At 41.6% G+C, this 23263-nt stretch overlaps 2 protein-coding genes across 2 annotated transcripts in view; both read right to left on the bottom strand.

Annotated features, from left to right (window-relative positions):
• Positions 1-688: 688 nt before the first annotated feature.
• On the bottom strand, positions 689-9653 carry smyd2a (SET and MYND domain containing 2a). Its single transcript, XM_079292622.1, has 12 exons — positions 9414-9653; positions 7799-7862; positions 7243-7353; positions 6797-6857; positions 5699-5826; positions 5159-5226; positions 4732-4834; positions 4489-4599; positions 4112-4232; positions 3779-3953; positions 3231-3339; positions 689-2716 (listed from the first exon to the last, which is right to left on the bottom strand). The coding sequence occupies exons 1-12, from the start codon at positions 9584-9586 to the stop codon at positions 2633-2635; spliced, it is 1308 nt and encodes a 435-aa protein (XP_079148748.1). The 5' UTR covers positions 9587-9653; the 3' UTR covers positions 689-2632.
• Positions 9654-12107: 2454 nt separating this feature from the next.
• The window catches only part of galnt2 (UDP-N-acetyl-alpha-D-galactosamine:polypeptide N-acetylgalactosaminyltransferase 2), a 50633-nt gene continuing 39477 nt past the window's right edge, over positions 12108-23263 (bottom strand). The window contains exons 11-16 of the mRNA XM_079289848.1: positions 22128-22254; positions 19288-19380; positions 18509-18592; positions 17810-17936; positions 16712-16831; positions 12108-16581 (exon numbers count right to left, since the gene is read on the bottom strand). Of these exons, the coding sequence (XP_079145974.1) occupies positions 16426-16581; positions 16712-16831; positions 17810-17936; positions 18509-18592; positions 19288-19380; positions 22128-22254 (707 nt within the window). The 3' untranslated portion in view covers positions 12108-16425. The remainder of the gene's footprint in view (positions 16582-16711; positions 16832-17809; positions 17937-18508; positions 18593-19287; positions 19381-22127; positions 22255-23263) is intronic.

A 23263-nucleotide genomic window follows, 5' to 3' on the forward strand; every position in this document is an offset into this window, starting at 1 on the left:
CTCGTTGGAAATTCAAACTCCACCGGCGCAAACCGCAATCCCCTCAGCTCCATGCCTATTGGCTACTTCATTTGACGTCAGTCATACGACGCACCCGATTGGTTGATTTGTGGTAGTCTCGAGGCCCTCGTGTGGTGTGACTTTGTAAGTACTCATCCTCCACAGACAGACATCCTACTAGTCCTCCTATCCTACTCGTAGCTTTTCTAGTACAAGGACCGATTAGTTCACAGTTAGACAAATGTTAGTCTGGGAAGACAAGACAAGACTAGCTCATGGGCCACGTGTGATTCTGTATTTCACATTGGAACTTAAACATTTATAAGATATATATATATAAGATTTCCACAGCTGGCGAATGAAATAGCTATTTTTTAATTACATCACAAGATGGTCTGCCTTGTAAGATGATATAGTAGATCTGTCTTATATAAGCTATATGATTTAATTAATTGGTATAGGGGTAGGAGGAGGTGAGGTATATTGACTAAATTCACTGAAGCTCTGGTGTTCACCTCTGCAATTTAGACTTAAACAGAGCACACCTGTCAGGGCTGACTCAGTAGGATACTTGAAGGAATAAAATAGTCAGATAACTCACATAGTGGTGGTTCAGGACCATTTACAGCACAGTGGCCAGAAAGGAGACTTCATGGTTAAATAAAATAAGTATATTTATGAAAGCAAGTGCAATGCTGCCTTTTATTTAGTTCCACTGACATGGTACAGAAATAACCAGAGGTTCAGATTATAGTTGTGCATTCCAAAATAATTCATGCCTGATTAAGTAACAGCTCAGAAAAAAAACTACAAAAATCTGGTTGTACACATCTGGTTGTATATTGTTCATCAGTAACCCACATTAATGTGGTGCATAAAACTGCATCCATAGTAAACAAGAGGGAGAAGCTATACAGGCATTAAAAAGACTTAAGATTAGATATGTGACTGTAGTTTCTCTGGTGGTTAACAACAATGTCTTCCAGGGTTGCGATGTTGACATCATTTTATCACAAATAATGTACAAAACGTGAGTGCAACAAGAACCCTTAAATAAGACCCAGGTGATGATCTTGACATTGCCTCAACTTTTTACACACACACTGCATGCTTAGTCTTAGATTTCTGTGTTATGAGTCAAACCAACTGCAAGAAGAAAACTTCAGTTTCACGACCTGCGAATGCTCATGGTTTTGGATTGTGGTCTTTTAATCAATACACAGCGCAAACTCTTCCAGAATCTCTGACCAACCTGGATCTCAACAGGATTCATGTATTTGGAGTACCCGTTCCTGCTGAAGATAACGCTTCCTTAAAAAGTTGCGATGTTGGTACAATTTGCTATATATTATGGTTTAAACAGAAAGTAAAACTGTGCATAAATGATGGTGGCACTGAAGCAGCGATTAGAGGAAGATGGTGATATGGTGCAGTCATTGTTGTTGATTATAAAATTGAAAGTGTTTTCACCTGCATGTAAAAGACAATCCTACCAGGTTATACTGCATGTTCATATTCTGCTTAAGTGATTTCATTGCCAGGGTAACGACTATCTGGATTCACAATGCTACTGAGAAATCACAAAAGGAAGAATAATGCATCTCTGGAGAAAAGGCAACAAACGCTACAGTGTTGAGCCTTTCTCCTGAGAGCATAGGGGCTCTGATCCCGGATCAGCAGTCAGGTCACAGTACCAATGTCTTCAGTAGTCACCCTGGCCTCAGATCAGCACCCCTGTTTCAGGATACACTGAATAGAGAATTATAGCTGTCAGTCAAACCTGAGGGCTCTTTGGTCAACAAGCCTCATATGCACAACATAAACATGCATCACGTTTCCTGGTTCTTTAAAACAAGCAAACAAACTGTAAGACAAGCTGATCAAACAACAGAGTATTCATTAAGGAATAGTTCTTTGCATTCTCTTCTCCGTTGCTACAGAGCACCTGATGCATGGTCAGTCACATTTCTATCAGTTTAAACAAAAATGAATGAAACCAGAAACTCTGTTTGCTAGAATGAAAAGGCATTGGCTGGGGAGAAAGTAGTAATGCCCTTCATGCCTCCAGTTTGTACAGAGGTCCAACTCATTAAACAACTGCTCTGCGGTGCAGCTAAAACTGCTTACAAAAGACATACGTGATGATGCAAACATGGCCTGTTGATGGGTCTACAGTGAATTAATTCACAAGAAAAGAAAAACTGAACATTTTACATCAGAAAATGGATTTTACGTAGCCGTCAAATAGAAGCTTTGTTTCTTTTAAAAGACAGATTTTAAGAAGTCTCTTTTTTCCACTAATGTGATCATTTTTTGAATCACAGTTTCATGAGCTTCAGCACACAAAGTATTCCGGTCCTTTTTTTCCCCCACATTCCAAAGAAAATTGTAATCCTAATTTGTCTGCTCATATCTCCCGGTCTGGTCCGTGGTCTTCCTCAGCCTCAATATGTAGACATGGAAAAAGAAACTCTGCCTACAAAGAGGCATTACAACAAAAGAGTGGGTGATGAAAAACGGAGGGCAATAAGATGCATGGCATGCAGTTGTGACGTGTATTGTTGTTGTTCTAAGAGAGTCTCTTCACTCCAGTGCTCCTCCGGGAAGCCTCTTTAATCTTTTTGCTCCTCGTTTACTTCTGCTCATCAATCTCTCGTTTGACCTCTGCTACATAATTGTGATCCTTCCCATGAGCCACCTCCATGATGGCGACTGCCTGAAGACAGAAGAAGAAACATTCCTTTATTAGTCCCACAGTGGGGACATTATTCTCTGCATTTGACCCATCCCTGTATATATATAGGGAGCAGTGGGCTGCCAATGACAGGCACCCGGGGAGCAGTTAGGGGTACAGTGTCTTGCTCAGGGACACTTCGACACAGGACACGGTGCAGCCGAGGATTGAACCGGTGACCTTTCGGTTGGCGGACAACCCTCTCTACCCAGTAAGCTACGGTCGCCCCCGAAACAAAATGTATTGTAAAAATAAGTGAGTTATCAAATTGCAAATGTATGATGTGGTTATTTCCCAAACACATTTATCCAGCTCAGGACAATGAATGGCTATCAAGTTGTTCTGTGGATCAAGCAACCGACTCTAAACTTGTGACTGCAGCTGCCTTTTACAGCTCACTTCTCTCCTGCTACTGTTTCTTTAGAGTCTACAGTCTGTTCGGCCATCACTTAGCCACCTATTAACATCCTAACTGGCCAGATGTCTGCAAACTTACCTTTTTTAGAGCTTTGACTCCCTGTCTCTTCTTCTCCAGCCCCAGATACAGACGTCCCAGTTTCAGATACATAGACGCCACGTTCAGAGAGTAGGCTGGGTAGTGAACACTATAGGGAACAATGCAAGTCATACAACAGTGAATGTGAGAGGAAACGAGATGCAATCTATAATTAATGATACAATGGCTTTTGTTGCGGGGCTACAAAAGCATAAAATATGTCAAGCTGGAAAGTGCAACAATATAAATGATATAGTAGATGTGGCAGAGTGAGAGTGCACTGAAGGAACACAACATGTTGTCGAGTGAAGGTGGGACAGAGAATGGGAAAATAAGATGTAATGTATTTCGTAAATTATAAAGCCAATAAAACAGAAAAATAATAATTCTGAGCAGCAAAGAACAGTTAAAGCAAACGATTAAAAAACTAAAATAGGAATTAAAATCCTGAGATTGTCTGACAATAGTGCTGCTACAACTGATTGACTTTCTTGACAATGCTCAATTGTAATTAATGTCTATTTTAATTGCTGCACAGATCAATTCACCTGTATGGCTGAATGATCTTTTCTCCGTAGCTCATAGCTCCGTCCCAGTCTTGCATGTAGAGACACACACCCATGGCCTGGTACATCATGTGCAGCATGTATACGTTGGTGTCTGCAAATATAGCACCCATCTTCTCCTGGCTAAGCTCACATATCTCCAGCAGCTCACTGGGAGGTGCCAGAGAGTCAAGGAATAATCACACAAACGTTTGCGGAGAAACAGGAGGAGGGCGGGGAGTGAAAGGTTGTCCGTAATGAAGAAAGACTAACTGAGAGGAAATAGAAACAAGAGACAGTGAAAACAATACAAGTAGAAACAGAGGAAGAGGATATTCTTGAAGTGTTTGGCTCTCCTGAACTCCTCGATGACAGTCTTGGCGTAATGGACCATAGTTCGGATTTCCTCGGGGTCTGGTGGAGAACTCAGCTTCCTGATCTCCATTTTAGCTTTGTCCTAGAAAGAGATGGAAAGGAAGGACAAACGGAACAGTTGTTCGGTAACATGTCCGACACAAGATACTCGGTTGTGTTGAGGACACAGTGAAGACACAAACAAGGCATGAACCTGCAGTATTTCTCCAACAGACAGCACAGACTGATGCAGATGAGACTTCTTCTTGTATATTCCTCACATCAACAATGCAAAAAAGGACACCCACATGCTTCATAATGAAGTGATTTAAAATTGAAGAGAGACAGGCCAACCGTACCTTAGACTTGGTGGTGCACTCAGTACACTGGCATGTGAAGAAGTAGGAATCTAACAACCTCTCTTTCCTGTCGTCTGTTGGATAGAGCAGGTCTATGTAGCTGTTAAAGACCTACAGAGAGAGAAGAAGACACTCACGCATCAATCAAAACAACAGTCATAAGCTTCTGTGTATTTCTTCATGATTGTATGCGGTCTCACTAAGAAGCATCTTCGTTACTAGATGAGTCCAGTGATTACGTACCTCGTCTCCGGGGTTTATCTCCTGGACAGCTCTGACCTCAGCCACTGTGCCTTTATAGGTCACTATGACATTAGGACTGCAGCTGTGATTCATCAGTGCTACGCTAGGAGGAAGGAAAGGAAGGAGGAGAGTCACGAAAGGTTACAAAAAATATGTGGAAATGAGAGAATTGTGTTAAAAGCATTAGCAGCTTTATGATGTTGGGACTGTACACCGATTGAAAAAACGCTAAACAGTGAGAGAGAAGGAAAGGAAGTGCACTGAGGAGGAGACTGAGGACTGAAGAGTATGCATGCAAGGAGACAGACAGAGGAAAGGAGGAGGAACATGTTGACAAACTATTTCCAACTGAATCAGTCGAGCAAAAAACCCTGATGAATGGGATAAACTGCTGAACGATGGTGACGTGTCGACACGGACTACTTACTCAGGAAAAACAGCTGATCCCAGATGGGAGAGCTCTTCGTCCTCTATGGTGAAACCATTACAGTTAACCTGGAGGCACGAAGAAAAGAAAACATGAGGAAGAAGGAGAGACAGAGCAAGTCAGAAGGAAGGGAAGACACAAACAAACAGGTGGAGACAGAGACCAGCATGGGGAGTAATATGATACTACAGCTGGTGTCGCCCTCCACTAACATGTGCTGGAACCCCCCCCCCCCCCACACTCTGAGGAGGAGGAGGAAATCCGGTAGTGGAGATTAAATGTAGCTGTGAGATGAGGCTGTTTGTGTAGGTTGGAGAAGCAGCACTGACAGACGGTTCAAATTAAAGAGCTAACCGCTGCAGAGCTAAACAGACAGAAGCAGTGTGTTTGTGTGATACAGATCCTGGTTTCAAAGGATCCTGGAAGAAGATTAAAGGATGTATGAACACAAGCATGCGTTCAGCAAAAAGGTATTTGCACACTGTGTGTCTACATCTTTTGGATTTGTAGGTGGGGAGGATGTGTTATATCCAGCTTTACCTGCGCAAAGAGCTCAGTGAGAGCCTGTTCATCAGGGAGGTCACTGATGTGTCTGGAGTAGAAGTGGTGCAGCGCTGCTATGTCCGCCTGGTTCATCTCGTCCTTCTCACTGTCCATCTTATCTAAATCTGGAAAAGGCAATCAGAGACGGACATTAAAAGAATAAGAGACAATACATACACAGGATGGAAAGAAAGAAAGACAAAAAAGGGACAGAGAGCGAGAGAGAAAGAGTTGTGATGAACATTGGAGCTTTATTGAGCCACGAGCTGGAAATCTGACTTTTAGTTTGTGTTTGAGGTGGTGCTTCTATTTCAGAGAAAAGAGGGATCACTGAAGGGAAAACTAGGACGAGCCAAGTGAAAAAAGAAACACTGGCACAGGTATCCAATAAAGAGATAAAACATAAAGTTATTCATCCAGAATTAAATCAGCATGTGTTTTGTTGTTGCTTCATAAAAGAACCATTCAGTGTGAGCAGCAGGTGTAGAGCATACCACTGCTATGAGCCATGTGTCATCATCTATCACACACACACACACACACAGGTTAATTTTGTGACAATCCTCTGCTGACACATCTGAGGCTGCAACAACAGCTCAGGCTAAATAGTAATACTAAATGGATCAGAGAAAAGAGTTTGTGGGTACCTACATGGAGCAGACTGTTTTAGTGTGTTTTGACGAACACACTCTTTAATCAACTCAGAGCATGAGAATGCAATACATATGAATCTAAAATTGGACAGTGTTTAGCCTCCTTGCTGACAAAGTATTTGGAACACTTAGAGCTTTCTCAGTACAACCACAGTCCCAGAGAAGAGGGTTGCGTGCCTTGCCCAAGGGCACAATGGCAGCAGTTTTTAAAAGGAGGGTAGAGAACATGAAATTACAGCATCCAGAATCTGGGGATTTAAATCCCAGAGCTCGGCAGACTTTGTGAATAAAAAGAGACAGAATCAGGACTGGAGGCTACAGAGAGGATATTAATAGACTCTGCTATAACGGCAGAGACACAGAAAAATCACACACTCACACACAGTGTAACTAAAACTGCACACACATGTAACTAAACATACACGCACACACATCTACTTACGGGCTTCAAACTCTTTGAGCAGCAGCAGCCTCTCTGAGGGGGTGCGCTCTGTTGTGACTCTCTGCAACACGAGAGTCATTTCAGTCAAAAAATGCTAAATCATGAAAACAAAAACACAAAATAATCAAAGTTTCCTTTCTCAATGTTTAACTTATTAAACCAAATGGTTTTGTTAAGACTTTCAGGCCAATTAAGGAGTCATTAAGATGCTATAACGGTACAGCAGCTGCTGAGCACAAAGGGATGACAGCAGCTCAGGCTTCAGGAGCAACACGTTCACATCGCAGCTGGTTCTTTGCATAAAATATGGTCCAGCTCATAAAATTAACTTATCATCAGGGCAGCCACTTACATTATTTGACTCTTTATCTTCTTTAAAGTTTGTTTTAAATGTATCAAACGTTGTGTTTCTGTCACATTCTCACGCGACATGTTGGAACATTCACCTGTTTCATGATGATTCGAGCCACCAGTCTGACAGTCTCTGATGGACACCAGTTCTCCCCGTAGGCACACATAGCTACACACTCCAGTTTATGCATGGGCCAATCGCCTCTCTACACACACACACACACACACACACACACATTACAGTTTGTAAACCCTCCGGTATTACAGCAAGTCATCCCATTCAACAGGACAATATATGACAAAAAGCAACAATGTGAGAAGAAAAGAGAGAATTCAATGAACACAACGGATGATAAATGATTGTATCGTCACAAAGTGAATCATCCATAAATTTTTCTCCTTGTACCCCAGACTATCTCTATCTGTCTCTCTCTCTCTAACACACACGTCGCTACATGCATGGATGCACACAAAAGACTCACATGTGACACCAAAAAATAAGTCATCTGCTAAATTGGTAAATTTCTAAAAATACGCATCGGCTTGGTCTCTCTTTGTCCTTCAATTTGCAAATACCAGGAGATCAAATGGCACATAATCACACGCAATAACTACACACGCCCTCCATGAAAGTGCAGGACAGACTCTTACCTGACAGTCAACATTGCAGTAGTAGGCCTGCTTACATTTGCCACACTTGAAAAGGTCTTCTCTCCTGTAATGACGTGAAGACACACAACACGTTCCTCCATTACCGCTGAGATAAGTGGACCGGTGTAACATTCAGTCGGTAGGATTCACTGGTATTCATCTACATGAAATAACAGGCTGCACGTCTTCATGTGTAGACTTGTTCACCTGATGCCTTTCAGTTGATTGACGTGGGACTACATCTAACCTTTTTACTGGCATTACTCTTGTCCCGCTGTGTTTAGATGCTAGGTATATATTTTAGTTAGACTGATGGTGAATGAGACAGACGTTCAGGTTTGTTCCAGTCCTGTGACAGAGGGTTGGACGCACACATGCACAAAACATAAACTCAAACACCAACAGAAGCTCATTAGTTTACTTATTAAACTTTAATTTCATTCATAACCACTCCATATGCATCAGAATAAGACTCTCACATTACATTCCTAGCTATTTCTATCAACATTTCCAGTCAAAGAATAGTCTGATTAAAGAACAGTAACACACAAAGACAGCGTGTTTCTGATCGAACATGAGCAAATGTACACGCGTCCTCCACCCAATACACACACACATGCACCCCTGGCCTTCTCATCTCTTGGCTCCTCCTCTCTTGGGACTCATGGAGAACTATAATTAGCCCCCTAACCTTTTACTGCTCTAAAAACCTGAACAGCAGCGTGGGTAGCAGGCATGCGTCTATGAAAGTGCTCCTTTTAATGAGCACAGTACCTGTGATCAGGGGTGTGATGTAACCAAGTACATTTACTCAAGTATTTAAGCACAAATTGAAGGTATTTGTGATTGAGTACTTCCATTGTAATGCTACTTTATACTTCTACTTCACTCCAATTCAGAGGGAAATGTTTTACTTTTACTACATTACATTAAATAGAGAACTTAAATCACTTGCTGCATTGCAGATTCTGATTCTTAATACAAAATATAACCCAAACAAATAATATGTTAATATAAAAGTTAAGACATACAGCAGTGGACAGACTACTTTAAATCAGATCCACCTTTTTTTAGACATGAATGCATCACTCATAATTCATTAACATATGATTCTGAAATGGGTCATTCTGGATGAATACTTTTATTATGATGCTTGTATTTGTATCCTTTTACTTGAGTGTAATTGTAAACGCAATACTTGTAACAGAGTATGTCTACACTGTGGTAGTAAAGATCTGAATACTTCTTCTGCCTGTGATTATGAGTATCTTATTAAAGACTGTGTGCTAGCATATTAATAGACTCATCGGTGAGACTACAGGAAAGCAGGTGTTTGACTCTGCAGTGCAACAAAGCCATGCTGCAGTGTCAGTCAGGTGAGCCGTCTCAACCGCACTGACCCATTTAAAGGTCTGTGTCCAGAGGTTCACGTGCTAACCTAGCTCGCGAGGAGGTTAGCCAGCGTTCAACTGGACACGTCGCTCCCTTTGTTCGGTTTTAAACTCTGCTTAAACAATGAAACCCACCAGCCTGGAGATAGGTTAACTGCCACATCTGGTGTTTTGTTGTGTGTGTGTGTGTGTGTGTCAGCTGTTTCAGAGAGGTGAGATGTTACCTGCTGAAGCAGTGCTCGCAGTGCGCTGCCCTCTCATTCACCGTTAACACGTAGGAGTAGGAAGGACAGGCGAACACCATCTCACCCACAGAGAAGTGCCTCACCGCCCGCAGGCCTCTGCCGCTGCCCGGGCTCAGGAACCTCTCTGTGCCTTCTATTCCCTCGTTCGTCATGGTTTTACTGTTGTGTTTACGGTTCCTCGCTCAGATACTAACTTACCGGGGCACCACCTGAGCACGTCTACTGGGTGCTATAAAAGCTTCAGTCACCGAGTCCCGTCTTCTTCGTCTCCGGTCCCCTCTGTCCGGTGTAGCTCTCATCGCCCCCTGCTGGAGAGGCGACGATACGGACGAACAACTAGTGTACAAGGATGTGTAGAGTACAAGCACGAGGGAATGTAGGGCTCCTGATGGACTGTCTGTGTACGAAGTATTTAGATGTTTAGATGTTTATTGATTTGCACAGTTTAAAGAATACAATAAAAATAAACAAACATAACAGATACTGTTATCTGTTTGTTTGTCTACCATATGTTACGTACTTGGCAATAAACGGTTCTGAGATAAATAATATCACGGTGCAGGAAGAGGCAGAAAGCCAACTGGGCTTATTTGAAGCATCCACCTATATCATATGAACATGTCACAATATTAGAGAACATAAAATGAATATGCATAAGATATGACTACGTACAATATTATTGACGAGATGTTTTCACAAGATGTGAAATATGATAATGTCAATACATTACAAACAAGAAAAGAGAACGTGATTGTGTCGATGTGTTAGAGTGTGTGCATATGAGTGCATGTGTGCGTGTGAGATAAGCGTGGGCTTGTGTTTGTTCAGGGGACATTAGTTTATACACCTGCATTATCTTTAAATTAAGTAAAAGTACTAGTGGGAAGGGGAATATCTCAACTCTTGACTGATGAAGAGCAAATGTGACTGGACATTGTAAATATGTTAATAGCCACTAGTACCTATAGTACTAGTACCAGACTGTGAAAATACTCCACTACAAGTAAAAGTTCTGCAATCAAACCCCTCCTTAAGTAAAAGTGTTGTCAGCAAATGTACTTAGGGTATGAAAAGTAGTCAATGTGCAGTAAAATAGTCTCTCTATGGTGTTTCTGTATTCATACTCTTGCATTGATGTGTTTGTTGTATTTTACTGCTGTAGATATTTGCTGTAGAAGATTGTTATAAATAAACAATTCTATCAAATATGCCTTTTGCACTATTTGTAACCCTGTAAGTTTACAACAAAAATGACCTGTACATAGTTTTTTTTTGTTTTATATACATTTCTATGTAGTTTCATATCTGCCTGCTTGTACATCATTTCAGGTTTGTTTATCTTTCTTGTCCTTGTTTTACTGGCATGTCTTTGTGTATCTTTCTGTAACTTTGTTGTCAGCACCGTGTGCAAATAAGCTACTGGAAGTTGTCAACATCCTAGTATTTCTCAACAAACTGGGTCAACATATCGATGATTCTGATTAATTGGGGCTCTGGGCATTACATATTGATGTTAGTTTCAAGAAAATAAACGTGTCCTCACTTTTATGCACATGTCTGTGTGAAGGTGCTCCAACAAGATCATTCGATAATTTTAAAGTACCAACTTACCAGAATTACCGTCAAACAGACAGATAGTTGACAAGTTAACACATACTGATGTGCATTTTTAGTCTGGATCTTTTTTCATGGTTTAGGTAAGACTGAGTGCCAATTAAGAAAAGGCTTGATGCTTCTGCATACTATAGTTCAGGAGGTCCTCTTCAGTTCCAATACTACAGTGAACCAATGGGATGAACTGGAACACTGACTGTGAGCCAGGCCTCATCGTCCAACATCAGTGTCCAACCTTAATGCACGTACGCTGCAAATCTCTGCAGCCAGGTTACCAAGTCTTTTGGAAAACCTTCCCAGAAGAGTGCAAACTGTTATAGCGGCATGCTTTTGAAAAGAGATGTTCAACAATCACATAAAGTGATCTCCACATACTTTTGTTTTCCATGTTATCTCAGAGGAACATCATGAACCACGGCTGTCTTCTCCAGTTGACACAAAATACTATTTGGGACCAAACATGCACAATGCACTGTAAATGTGTCACTACATTATTAACGATATGGCTTTTGCCCAGGAAATATTACCCATTAGCAGATATTTAGATTACTCATTACAGGATATTGTACAGTGTATTATGTGGGTATTAGGACCACAATATGATGCCATGTAATTCATTGATTAAAAGGTCGATCAAGGTTTTAACGCCCAAAATGCTGCATCCCTCACACATAATGTTTGGAGGTCAGGCTGCCATTCACTCATAAGATCCAAACCAGATCAACAATATTTGACAGATGGATGGAAAAAGACCTTTCTTTAAATATTAAAGTTTCAGAATACATGTAAAACGCATTTTGCATTGGAGGTTATTGCAGGTAGTGCTCCAGCTCCACAACTGCATTACTGTGAGAAGTGAAACAGACCGACAGACACGTCGATATATATATATATATATATATATATATATATATATATATATATATATATATATATATATATATATACACACACACACTCTGGGTACGTTTGTGCTTTAGTACAGTATCCATCGTGAGCTCGCACCATCGACCACTGAAGCGAACCAAAATACTCGACACGGCTCAGTTTTTATATATATAAATGCATTTATTTAAGTTAATAATTTCTCCTCATTCAAAGTTGAATTTCTGCAGTATCTATAAAACAGGGGACAGTTAGAAGCGCTGTACAGTCTGACAACAAAACTAGGAACTGCAGCCGAGTACACTGTGTATATGTGCATACTGTACACACACACACACACACACACACTGATGTAGGTATATACAAAAATATACACTTTTACATGTGTGACCCCTCGTGCCATATCCCCCACCACTGTCGTTCAATGAAGCCACTCCTCTTAGAAAACGCATCATCACCCCTTTAAATCATTGATTACTATTTCACCTTCCTATCTGTCTTTACTGGTTGATTACACAGTATTTTGTCTCATGTGCATGTAAAGTCCCTCTTATGCCCGACTCACACACACACACACACACACACACACACAACGTTACAGTCACTCGTAGCAAAAGATGGAGGAGCTTAAGCAGTCCTGAGCTGGAAGTCTCAGCAGGGCTTTTCACATATCAGAGAGGTGCTCTTCGGTTAATCCTAAAATGGGATTTAAGGTGGGCTGAAGGGGGAAGACATATCTTTTGTTAGGACAAATCGTGACTTAACTCTGGAAACGCTGAGAGAGCACAAAGCTTGACCTTTACACCTCCTTTCTTGTTAAAGTCCACCAAATTAAGTCTAACTGAGACTGGGAAGAAGAATGAAATACACCACATGTACTATCCGGAGTTCTCTGCGTCTCAATCTGCATTTCCAAAGACTTTTAACCCTTTTCATTCTTCCTCACACGGAGAGAAACAGGAAGCAAAACTTTGGCACATTGTGCTAAAGATGTAAACATTTAATCATCCAATCAAAATGAGGCGCTGGACTACTTAATTATCGTTTCCTCTGCGCATAACATAGAAATAATAAAAAGTAAGACAGCAATCTCTTCAACTTCACAAGAATGGTTTAAGAATGAAAGGCTTTAAACTACATCTCTGAACCGCTGTAGCAGACAGTATCGCTCGGTGTGTGCGGTTTGGTCCTCATGCCTGCTCGTGGTTGTACTGCCTGTTTACAGTTTAATGACAATAGAACTAAGACAACAAGAAAAATGTCTGGAACTCTCAGTGGTGCATTGTGCATCAGAAAGTTACTACCTGGAGTCCCTTTTTCTTTCCTGTTCCGGTTCTTTACTTGTTAACAAGAAGTGTTACAATAGAGGGCGCTGTACACCACAGAAAACATAACGGGGACAAAGTCCAGATACTTTGAAAAGAAAGACCTTCTAGTATCAGGTTCTCATCAGCAACATTTAAGCATCAACATTTGATGACGAATGTTAATACTTGAGGATTGCCAAACAGTTTGATGTCAAAAAGACATCAAGTTAGGAGAGAACATTTGAGTATGTACCCGATTATCAAACATATCAAGGAGATGTAAAGGAATAACTGATAAAAGAAATGACAGTACCTACATCCAACGTATCTGAAGAAATCCCAAACCTCAGACCTGCCCTATAAATTAACATCAAGTTTACACCCATCAGGCTCAAACAGCTGTTAGATCTACAACATGCGTGTGACATATGCTGCGGTCCACCGAAGCCTCTGGTGAGACCACCGTTTGGATGCTAAATTGAGGAAAATTGACACCATAAATTCCAATCAGCTTCTACAATTATTGATTTTAAACATTGCTGAGAAATTGAGACACAACTGAGAATGTTTCATATTCTTTCTGCAGAAATCTAACTGAAACCTTAAACCAGATTTGGGCCTTTGAGTTTGGCCACCGAAGCGTTCCTCACCTCTAGGCTCACCCTCGGGTGCTGTGCAGCGACCTGTCAAGTCACAGGATAGGCTTTTCAACCGGCTGCAGTCTTAGCTGAACTCCTCAACTCGTGTGAGTGTTTAAGACAAGGCAAACATCAGGTACAAGGAACAAAATGGCAAGAAGACAAACAAAGTGATGGAACAGAGGATGAAAAAGTATCAGACAGCACATCAAGCATGAACAGCTGTCTTTGTCCGATTCGGTAATAAACACAGAAATCAACATTTACAGGTAAAGACGTGAACGTGAGAGATGGAGAGAAATATTGAGAAACAGCGAAGAGATTTGACATTGAAGAACACTTAAGGCTACAACTTCTTCCGTGAATAAACTCAGAAATAAAGGATGAGACTTTTATAAGCCATTCCTGTTGCACAGTACTGTATATCCGTTCAAAGATATTTGCTGTTTGTTGTTGCCAAGTGATGAGTCCCTCCAACTTTAATCACAAACAATTTACCCCAAACTATACCATCATTACTCATCAGTGAATAAAGGTACAGAGGATCAGTTCAGACTAATCCATGTTGAAGCCAAGGACAGACTAGAGTTGCAAAGATGCACAACAGGCATCAGGTAATGAACGATAGCAAACCTGTACGTGTACTGGAGATGGTATCAGTAATACTTTCAGGTAACAAAGAACCATGAAGTGGCACAATGCTGCTTGGTGAACACTGAAATCTTGTTGCTTATAAAGTAGCTCGCCAAAATAAACAGCAAGTGTTCTCATTACTACTTTGGATCAGCCAAAACTGAGCAGTCCTGCTTGTGCAATCAGAAAAAACCCGATCACCTCAAGCAGAAACAGAGCGAGGACAAAGAGGAAAACCTTGTTTATTGCAGCTGCAAACTTCTGAACAGGCACGATGACGAAAAGAAAAACATGTTGATGGGAACCACTTCTTACTTCACTTCTTACCACTTCTTGTAACTGTTGGTGATGCATGCAGCTAGAAGGAGCTTTGTGCATGCACATTTCATAGTTTGACTACAGCCAGGAAAAGGTTTTTCTGTTTTGCATGATATCTGTTCACAGACCGGAATAAGCAAGGTTTTACTCTCGTCGACAAGTGGGACCGTGTGGAAATGGTAGCCACATATGGGCGCTGGTGTTTCCTTCTATTGCCATGCAGGAGCAGGCAGGTGTATGTTGAAAGTATATTATGAATGTTACAATTATCCTTTTGCAGCCTGTTACCTCAAGGGAAAAAGCTGCAACATTAACTCCTGTTTGGGTGTGATTATTAGACAGCAACCTTCCTACAATGGCAAGATTAGACACAGGCAAAGAAAGTTATCGGTGCAGGAAAAGAAGACGTAGAAACTGAGCTGCTCCACAGGGAGCAGTTAGAGAGCAGCGAGAGTATGGAAAGAAAAAAACTCTTTTAATCACTCATCTGGTATTCCTCAAACACAAAAACATCCATTCGAAATTTGGTTCCATTTTTTTTTGTTGACAAAAGTAAACAACAAAAAAGCGATTTTTGTTAAGAGATTTTTTTTTCTGTGTATTGTTTCTTTAGAGACATAATGGTGTAGAAGTGGAGATGCTGTGGCAGCCAGTGCTGCAGCCAGACAACAAACAGTAAATCCTGAGGGGTGGCTTCAAGACACTTCCTGGCCGGCCAAACCAAACCGGTGCCAGGCCCCATCCAAAGCAGAGAAGTTCCTCCCTGGACCCCCTCCCCAAGACACAATCTGTAGAAAAACTGTGTAGAAATTAAAGTAGAAATCCCAGCATTCCTCTCTCCACTTTGCCTCTCTTTTCTCTGTTGATCCTGTGAACAAATGAGGGTAAACCAGAGGAACAGCTCAAGGATTCGAGTCCATTTCCTCCCTTCACGTCCCTCTACACCCCAAACCTCACCGAAACCTGAAGCCTCCATCTGCCACTACAGACTCTAGCTCGAGGCCCAAGCTTCAGCTCGGTGTGGTGACACAAAGAGAGAGAGAGAGAGAGAGAGAGAGAGAGAGAGAGAGCACCGGAGAGGAGCAACACCACCAACGTCCCATTCTTTCGAGAACGAAAAAAATCTCCTGCGAAACCTCCGTGAAGAGTTAACAGCAAGAAATAAAAAAATATTAATAATAAAATAAAACAATTACAAAGTAAAAAGAGTTCTACCTCACCAGCTTTAGAGAAAGTAAAAGAACAAAATCAGCCTCTGGAACCACCAATGAAAAAACACTGAGGTATGTAGTTTGGATGGAAAGCCTCTTCATCACTTTTATCCTCATCATGATCATCACCGTCACCATCCATCCACCAAATTCTGTTTACTCCATTATGGTCTACAAGCCCCTCCCCCGGTAGGTGTGGCTCTTTGTTATCTTGGGAGGAGTGAGGGTGGGGGAGAGGTGTATAGACGTGACTGGCAGCACCTCTGAGGAGGAGGAGGAGGAGCGAGAGGGATCTATTCATCCATCGAGTTTGTCTTTCTCCGTGTTTCAGAGTGTGTTGGTGTCTCTATCCATTATCCAGCTCTTCCAGGGTTGGTAGCGCCCCCTATGATTGTAAATTGAGGGTGAACTTCCACTGTTGGTTGAGGCTCGGGCTGCAGACCTCCACAGTGAGTCCGCCCATCCTGGCGCTGCGGCTGTCCAGACAGACGTTACTGCCCACGTGACGAAGCTTCGCGTTGGACTCTATCTGCTCCCATTTCTGCCGACACACAACAATGTCATGACATAAACCATATAGAAATGTTACAAATGTGCATTGGTATTGGTTCTACTTGGCAAGGGCGAGTAGAGCTCTGGTAAAGCCGTCCAAGCAAAGTGGGTGTTTGTACCTGTCTGCTGTCGTTCTCTCGACAGCCTTGTAGTTTGATGAGGGAGCCGGCCGTCCGGTCCACCACAGTCAGACACAAGTCCATGTGTTTGACTGACTTATCCTTCGTCAGGGCCCACTCCTTTCAAAAAAAAGGGATGAAAACATTAGTATAAGTTCGCAAACTTATTTGAAATAACATTTTTCAGTCAACTTTCTTACTTGTGACAACCAGCTAAGACTATGAGCAACAGCAGCATTAATCAAACAAAGGACGTCTTCATCAGATTGGCTGATCCAGTACGTCTCAGATGAAATGTAAGACACTGTTGCTCCATTCATGTTTGTACTGCACTGATTTAACAAACTGCAATAGAGAATAGAGGTGGGGTTGGGTGACTTCACGTCGGTATCTGTGTGATATCGTACTCTGCAGCATAACTGACACCCACAGGAAGAATTATCAGCGAGCATCATTACATGCCCCATCAAAGCATATTGCCTAAAGAGACGCATTGTCATTTCAATTTTAAAAAGCGTTGGTTAATTTCAAACTAGATTTGAGGCAGAAAAAATTTGGTTTTAAAAATGAAGAAAAAAAAAATCACTAATGGGACGAGTTTTGCAATAATGCAAAAATGATTGGGGGTAACTTTGACTTTATGTGACTCCAGTTTTCCAGAGAGATCACTACACCTGTCATTCTATTTTAGGAAGGAACTATCGCTGCAGACACAAACACACTGGTACAAGCCTATGCAGACAGACACACACACAAAGTTAAGATATTTCCATATACAGATGTTCTGTATGAAAGTTGCAAGTGTGCAAGTATGCTGCTTGACTGACAGACAGACTACATGTATTAACTGTAATGATATTCACTTTTTACTTGCTGCAGAATAAGAACAAGGATAATTCTTGGTTTTGAGTCTCACTTGACCTTTGTTTGCTACAGTCTTGCGAATAAAACTCAACTTTTGTGCACCAATAGACCTTTAATAGTAGAATCCTATGACTCCATGTGCCCTCACCACTAGTGCCACCACTTACTACCAAGGTGTCTTTAGAGCAAAGAAATTGACAAGCTGACCTGTGTGTGTCGTTGTGGTAACGCTACCTGGTTTCCCCCGGCGTTGTGGCATTCGTACACACCCACCACGCCGTCGGCAAAATGACCCAGAGTGTCCAGACAGTTTCCTCCCTGCTGCAACGCTCCAAACGCTATGTCCTGGTGGTCTGGGACTCTGATCGCACACAAACACGGTGTTGTTAAAATGTTTACTCTATCATGATCGTATCAAATCCATAAAGATATTCAGGCTTCATTCGTGGATAGTGGAATGTGAAACTAAAGAGGACAGAAGTAGGGCGAGCTAAATAGAGAGAACAATGTTTTTGCACCATTTTCTTCTGACAAATAGGAGAATATAACCCAATTACATCTGAAATTATTTAAATTAGGATCTGTTACATTTATACATTATTAATCTCATTCAAGCAAGTGACAAATTGCAAACTAGCCAACATGTAATAATGTGCCAGAGGCATAATTGCTAGTACAGGTTAGTCATTAGTGTCACAACAGTCATTTGTGAGTCTTATTAAAGCATGAAACATTAGATCACAGCACACAGGAGATCACAGGCACACTGATGCTCCTCGCAGAGCTGTGGTCTCCTACAAACCAAGCCCTCGTATTACTCAAACTCAGGTGGGAGGTATTCTTAAGTGCCATTTAAGTCTTATTTCATAATATCATAGATTGTGTCATACCATGTACCCTGTAATATAACATAATATGCTATAATCTTCTTACCGCAGTTCAGGGTAGACATTCTCCAGGTACCATTTGAATGGCTTGCATCCTAATCTCTTCTTCATCTCCAAACGACTCTGGATACTGAGACGGAGAGAGGGAGTGAGAGTGAGAGAGAGAAAAAGAGAGAGAGAGAGAGAGAGAGAAACATTGATTAAGTTATAGCCCCTCTGTCAGGGCAGATAGTGGAGGCCGAGGGGATAATAACTGCTGAGGCCGGCACTGGAGGAAGATGACAGGAGTGTTCCCACAAGGTCACATAATGAGCATTTTTATCTTTGTCCAGCTGCACTGCATGGATGTCAGAGGACTTGTTTTTGTGTGGCCTATTCTGAGAAAAGTGGGAAAAGGGTGAAAAGGCACACAGCAGCAGTCAGCTAGTATACAGATACAAGAGAAATAAAACAATCATGGATCCAAGAATACAACAAGGCATGACTAACACCTCTATAACTAGCCTGTTTAATATGGATCCGCTTTACCAATGCGTTGCACGTCCATCATTTTCCTTTGCTTTGACGTATGCTGTCATAATCCAACACTAATCCCTTCAGCACGTCAAATAACACGGCAGTCTTTTGACTTTTGCCCTCTTTTAAGCCACATTAACTGCCTCATGTCACTTCAACGAAAGGAGTCGCTGACTTCTTTCACAGCAGACATGCTGCCAATTGGCAATCTAATCAATATGCCCATTCACGTGGCTGCTTTTGTCGTTTTATGATCTCGCCACATTATGCTGTCTGACTCCTGTCGGGCTCATACTTCATGGTACTTACTTTCCGTAGGGGACATTTCTCGCCGAGGGGACGGCCGCATAGTAGAAGTTTTTAAACTCGTCCATCCACACCTCTGCTGCTCTCCTCGTGTTCCTGAGAGACGGGGGAGAAAAGGAATATGAGGCGACGGCGGTCAGAGACAAAGAGACATGAAACACAGAGTAGGTGAGGAAAATTCAGGTTGGAAAATGAAAATGAAATTAAAACAAAGAGAGATAGAAGAAGAGAATGAGACAGGGAGATGGAAGAACAGGGACAGAGAGACCGATTTAAGATAATGGTACGTGGTGGGCGGAGTCAAAGTTGCATGGGAGCTGTGGAGGGCTGCTGTCGTTCTGGTCTGAGTCGATGAAGATTTCTTTTGTCAATTAGACATTTTTTATGCATTTCCCACGCTGAATGACTTAATTGCGAGAAACTAATGAGCATATGAACAGCCTGGTAAACATACGATTTAAAGTGGTGCTTTTGTGTGATTCTTTGAAAACAATTCAGTTTCACAAGTCTGTCGATTGAATTAGTTAGTTGACTAAATATGTCTTTGGTGGAGGACAGCCAGTAACCAGACATGTAATTTCTGTGCCTTTGTTTTGATGATGTAAAACAGTGTAACATGTAACACATGATGATGATGTAAAGCATTGTATTTAATGCTGATCCATCTGCTCCCCAGCAACCTGCTGTAGGCAGCGTACCCAGAGGGAACTTATATGACTGACTTATGAGGTTTGGAGGGGATTTTCTTCACATTGATTGTAAGATGGTCCCGTCTCCACATGTCCAATGTACACAATATTTGGAAATTGATTATAAAGCCATCCAAGCAGGCAAAACAGGCGCTGTCTCGTAGCTCCACACGGTCACCAACAGCAAACACAAAGAGGGTTTCTGGGGCTTTATTCAACACTGAAGGGATAGACAATGAACTGAAGCAGCCTCAAAGCACAGATGAAGAAGCTGTTCTGCATGGCGAGTGTCCATTGTTAAGGCTGATACAAGAGAACACCACTGTGCACCCATCAGTTAATAAATTATATTTGGAAATGTCGGAAAGGGTGATGCAACTGCTTTTAAGACTTCAGAAATGTGGACCACAGGAGGCGTCTAAGCTGAAATGGCAGAGACGCATCCGCAGCCAGCACGATATATAAGAAGCTCTGAGACCCTTTGATCGGTTGTTGAAGTTCATATCCACTGGAGTCGTCTCTCTTTTCGGTTTCATCCAGCTCAGGGTCCATTCACAATTCATAGGAATTACCTCAGTGCAAAAGTATTATTAAGAATTCAGTGCTCGTTACTTGTGCGTCGAAGGGTTTATTTCTGTGTTAAACTTCCCTGTTGGTCATTTTCATCTGCAGCTGGCATCAGAAATGTCACTCAGCATCTCAGAGTGACCATTTCAGACACCAACTTTAAATGGAGATGAGCTAATTACGCCACCATCTTTGTTTATGACGCCCTTCATCTCTTTGTTTGCTCCACAGTGCTATGGGGAACCAGAGAAACCACAGCCACTTTACATTCCCTGTTTGTTGAAGTTCGTAATCAGGTTAATGAGAGTTTGTCTGGCTCTTTTCCAGCGGTGGTTACTTGTGGTTGGAGACTGTTTCAAAGCAGAGATCCATATCTTTCCATGGATCATGCTTCCCATTACAAATGTTCACTGATTGTGTTGTGAGATCTATCAGAGCTCTAAAGCACATGCAAAAACAGATATTCTACATTTAAAAGAACATTCTTTCATAGTCTGTCTCTTTTTAAATTGTTTTTTAATTGTTGGTGCTTGGTTTTTATTATCCAACACTGGTTTAATTGTCAAAGTTGTCATAAAACTCAATAATGTGTTTACAACAGTATGATGATATAAATGACTAAGGCAGAAATAATTTCAGTATAAAGCGCTTTGTATGGGGGGGGGGGACGACGACAATCAAACCATAATGAAAAAATAACTCATGATCATGAATCATGATTACAATATTTTCCAAACAAGAAATAATTATTGGTAGAGCTGCTCAGTACATCCACACACTGATATCAGATATAATATTAGATTAGATGCCATCTGGTATTTTGGTTATTGTAATATTATGATGCAGCCTAAATGTTGAGAAAAGGTCCATTTAGCAGCTGTTCTGGAGCTTTTCAATCATATCACATGGTCTTCCTCAGCAGTTAGAGTTTGCCAACGAGGCATGTTGAAAATAGTAGTTCAAAGGAATAGTTACTTAGTGAATACTTGAAAGGAAATTTGCTCATTTGCTTTGATATGGACAGGAGGAGCTGGGGATCGAACACCCAACCCTGCTATTAGTAGCAAATCCATTAATAATAAATGACACAACACATGACTTGATGGTTCACTAAAGGTTCTCTAAACGACACTCAGAGCATTAAAATAGCATCAAACAACTATTAGCTATGTGAAGATGTCTACCTGTCTACCTGAGCAGAGAACGAATCTGCCGCTCATACGGAAGCTGCAAGTCGCTTACAACTGATAGCGCTGTCCGGACCGACGGCACGCTCCGGTTCCCACTCAGGTAAACACTGCTGGCTCTGCCTGTTGCCGATGTTTGCACTGTTCGTGTCGTTAGCACCGTTAGCTGCAAGCCGTCTCCATGTTGAGAGCCGTGTGGAGGCAATACAAACGCTCTGAATTTTGTATTGAGCACCTTTAAAAGGATGCACAAGATATCCAGTGTACTAAACAAATAGCAGCAATGCAACCTGTGTGAATGGGACATACTGTTCTTCAGTAATTGAATGAATTAATGAGATGAGTGTAGCCTGTATGTAGTTAATGAGAGTCCAACCTGTTTGGTGTGTGTGTGTGTTACCTTGCAAACACAGTCCCGCTCCCCCCAGGGAAGGTGTATGGATGCTGCTTTCTGAAGACGTGGCCAACTCTGCTACAGGGGATGATCTCCAGACTGCCACCGCACTGCCACACGCGAAATGAGATTTCTGAAACACACACACACACACACACACACACACACACACACACACACACACACACACACACACACACACACACACACACACACACACACACACACACACACACACACACACACACACACACACACACACACACACACACACACAGAGACAGAATTCAGTATCTGAATTGTCAATCCAGCTCTGAATCATTGTGCTGTCTCGAGAGAAGCGTGAATCATTCGGTTTATTCTGAATTCAGACAAAAGCAACAGGGAGACACAGCTGTTATTTTCTCATTGTGCTGTTTGCAAATGATCTCTATTGTGTGCACGATTGTGTTATTATCACGTTAAAACTGTAATTTTCTAAAGATCAACTGTAATCTAGAAGACTCTTTTACCCAACTACGACGACCGAATTACTCAAGGATTTTCTTGGCACACAAATCCAAAATAACACATCACAAGAGACAGCGCACATTTTATAAGAGAGCAGAAATCTGTTGTTTTTTCAGCCAAAAGAAAGAAGTTACAAATGTGTGCCCGTTTGAGACTTAAAGGAGTAGCTTGACATTTTGGGAAATATGCTGATTAGACTTCTTGTTGAGAGTTGGATAAAAAGCTCGATGCCAGGCATATTTGTATGTTGAATACAAAGCTACAAGTCACTTAGCTTAGCTTAGCATTAAGACTGGAAACAGAGGGAAGCCTGACTGTCCAAAGGTAAGACACTCCACCTACCAGCCTGCACTCAAGAAATGGTCTTTGTGCTGAGCTGCAGTACAGACATGAGCACTCTGGTCTCAATCTTCTCATCTAACTCTCGCAAGCAAGTTAAAAACCGCATTTCCCAAAATGTCAAACTATTTCTTTAATGCCTCTGGTAAAACTCCTGTCGCATCTGTCATGTCTAGAAGCAGATAGTCGGGAATGAGACAGTCGGGGGTGCAACACATTACAGTGTAATGGTAAAGTTTATTTTTGTTACCAGACACTTTTAATCACACTCCGTTTTATTTCTTTCCCTCACC

Source organism: Melanostigma gelatinosum (assembly GCF_949748355.1).
Source record: "Melanostigma gelatinosum genome assembly, chromosome: 2".
Classification (NCBI taxonomy): domain Eukaryota; kingdom Metazoa; phylum Chordata; class Actinopteri; order Perciformes; family Zoarcidae; genus Melanostigma; species Melanostigma gelatinosum.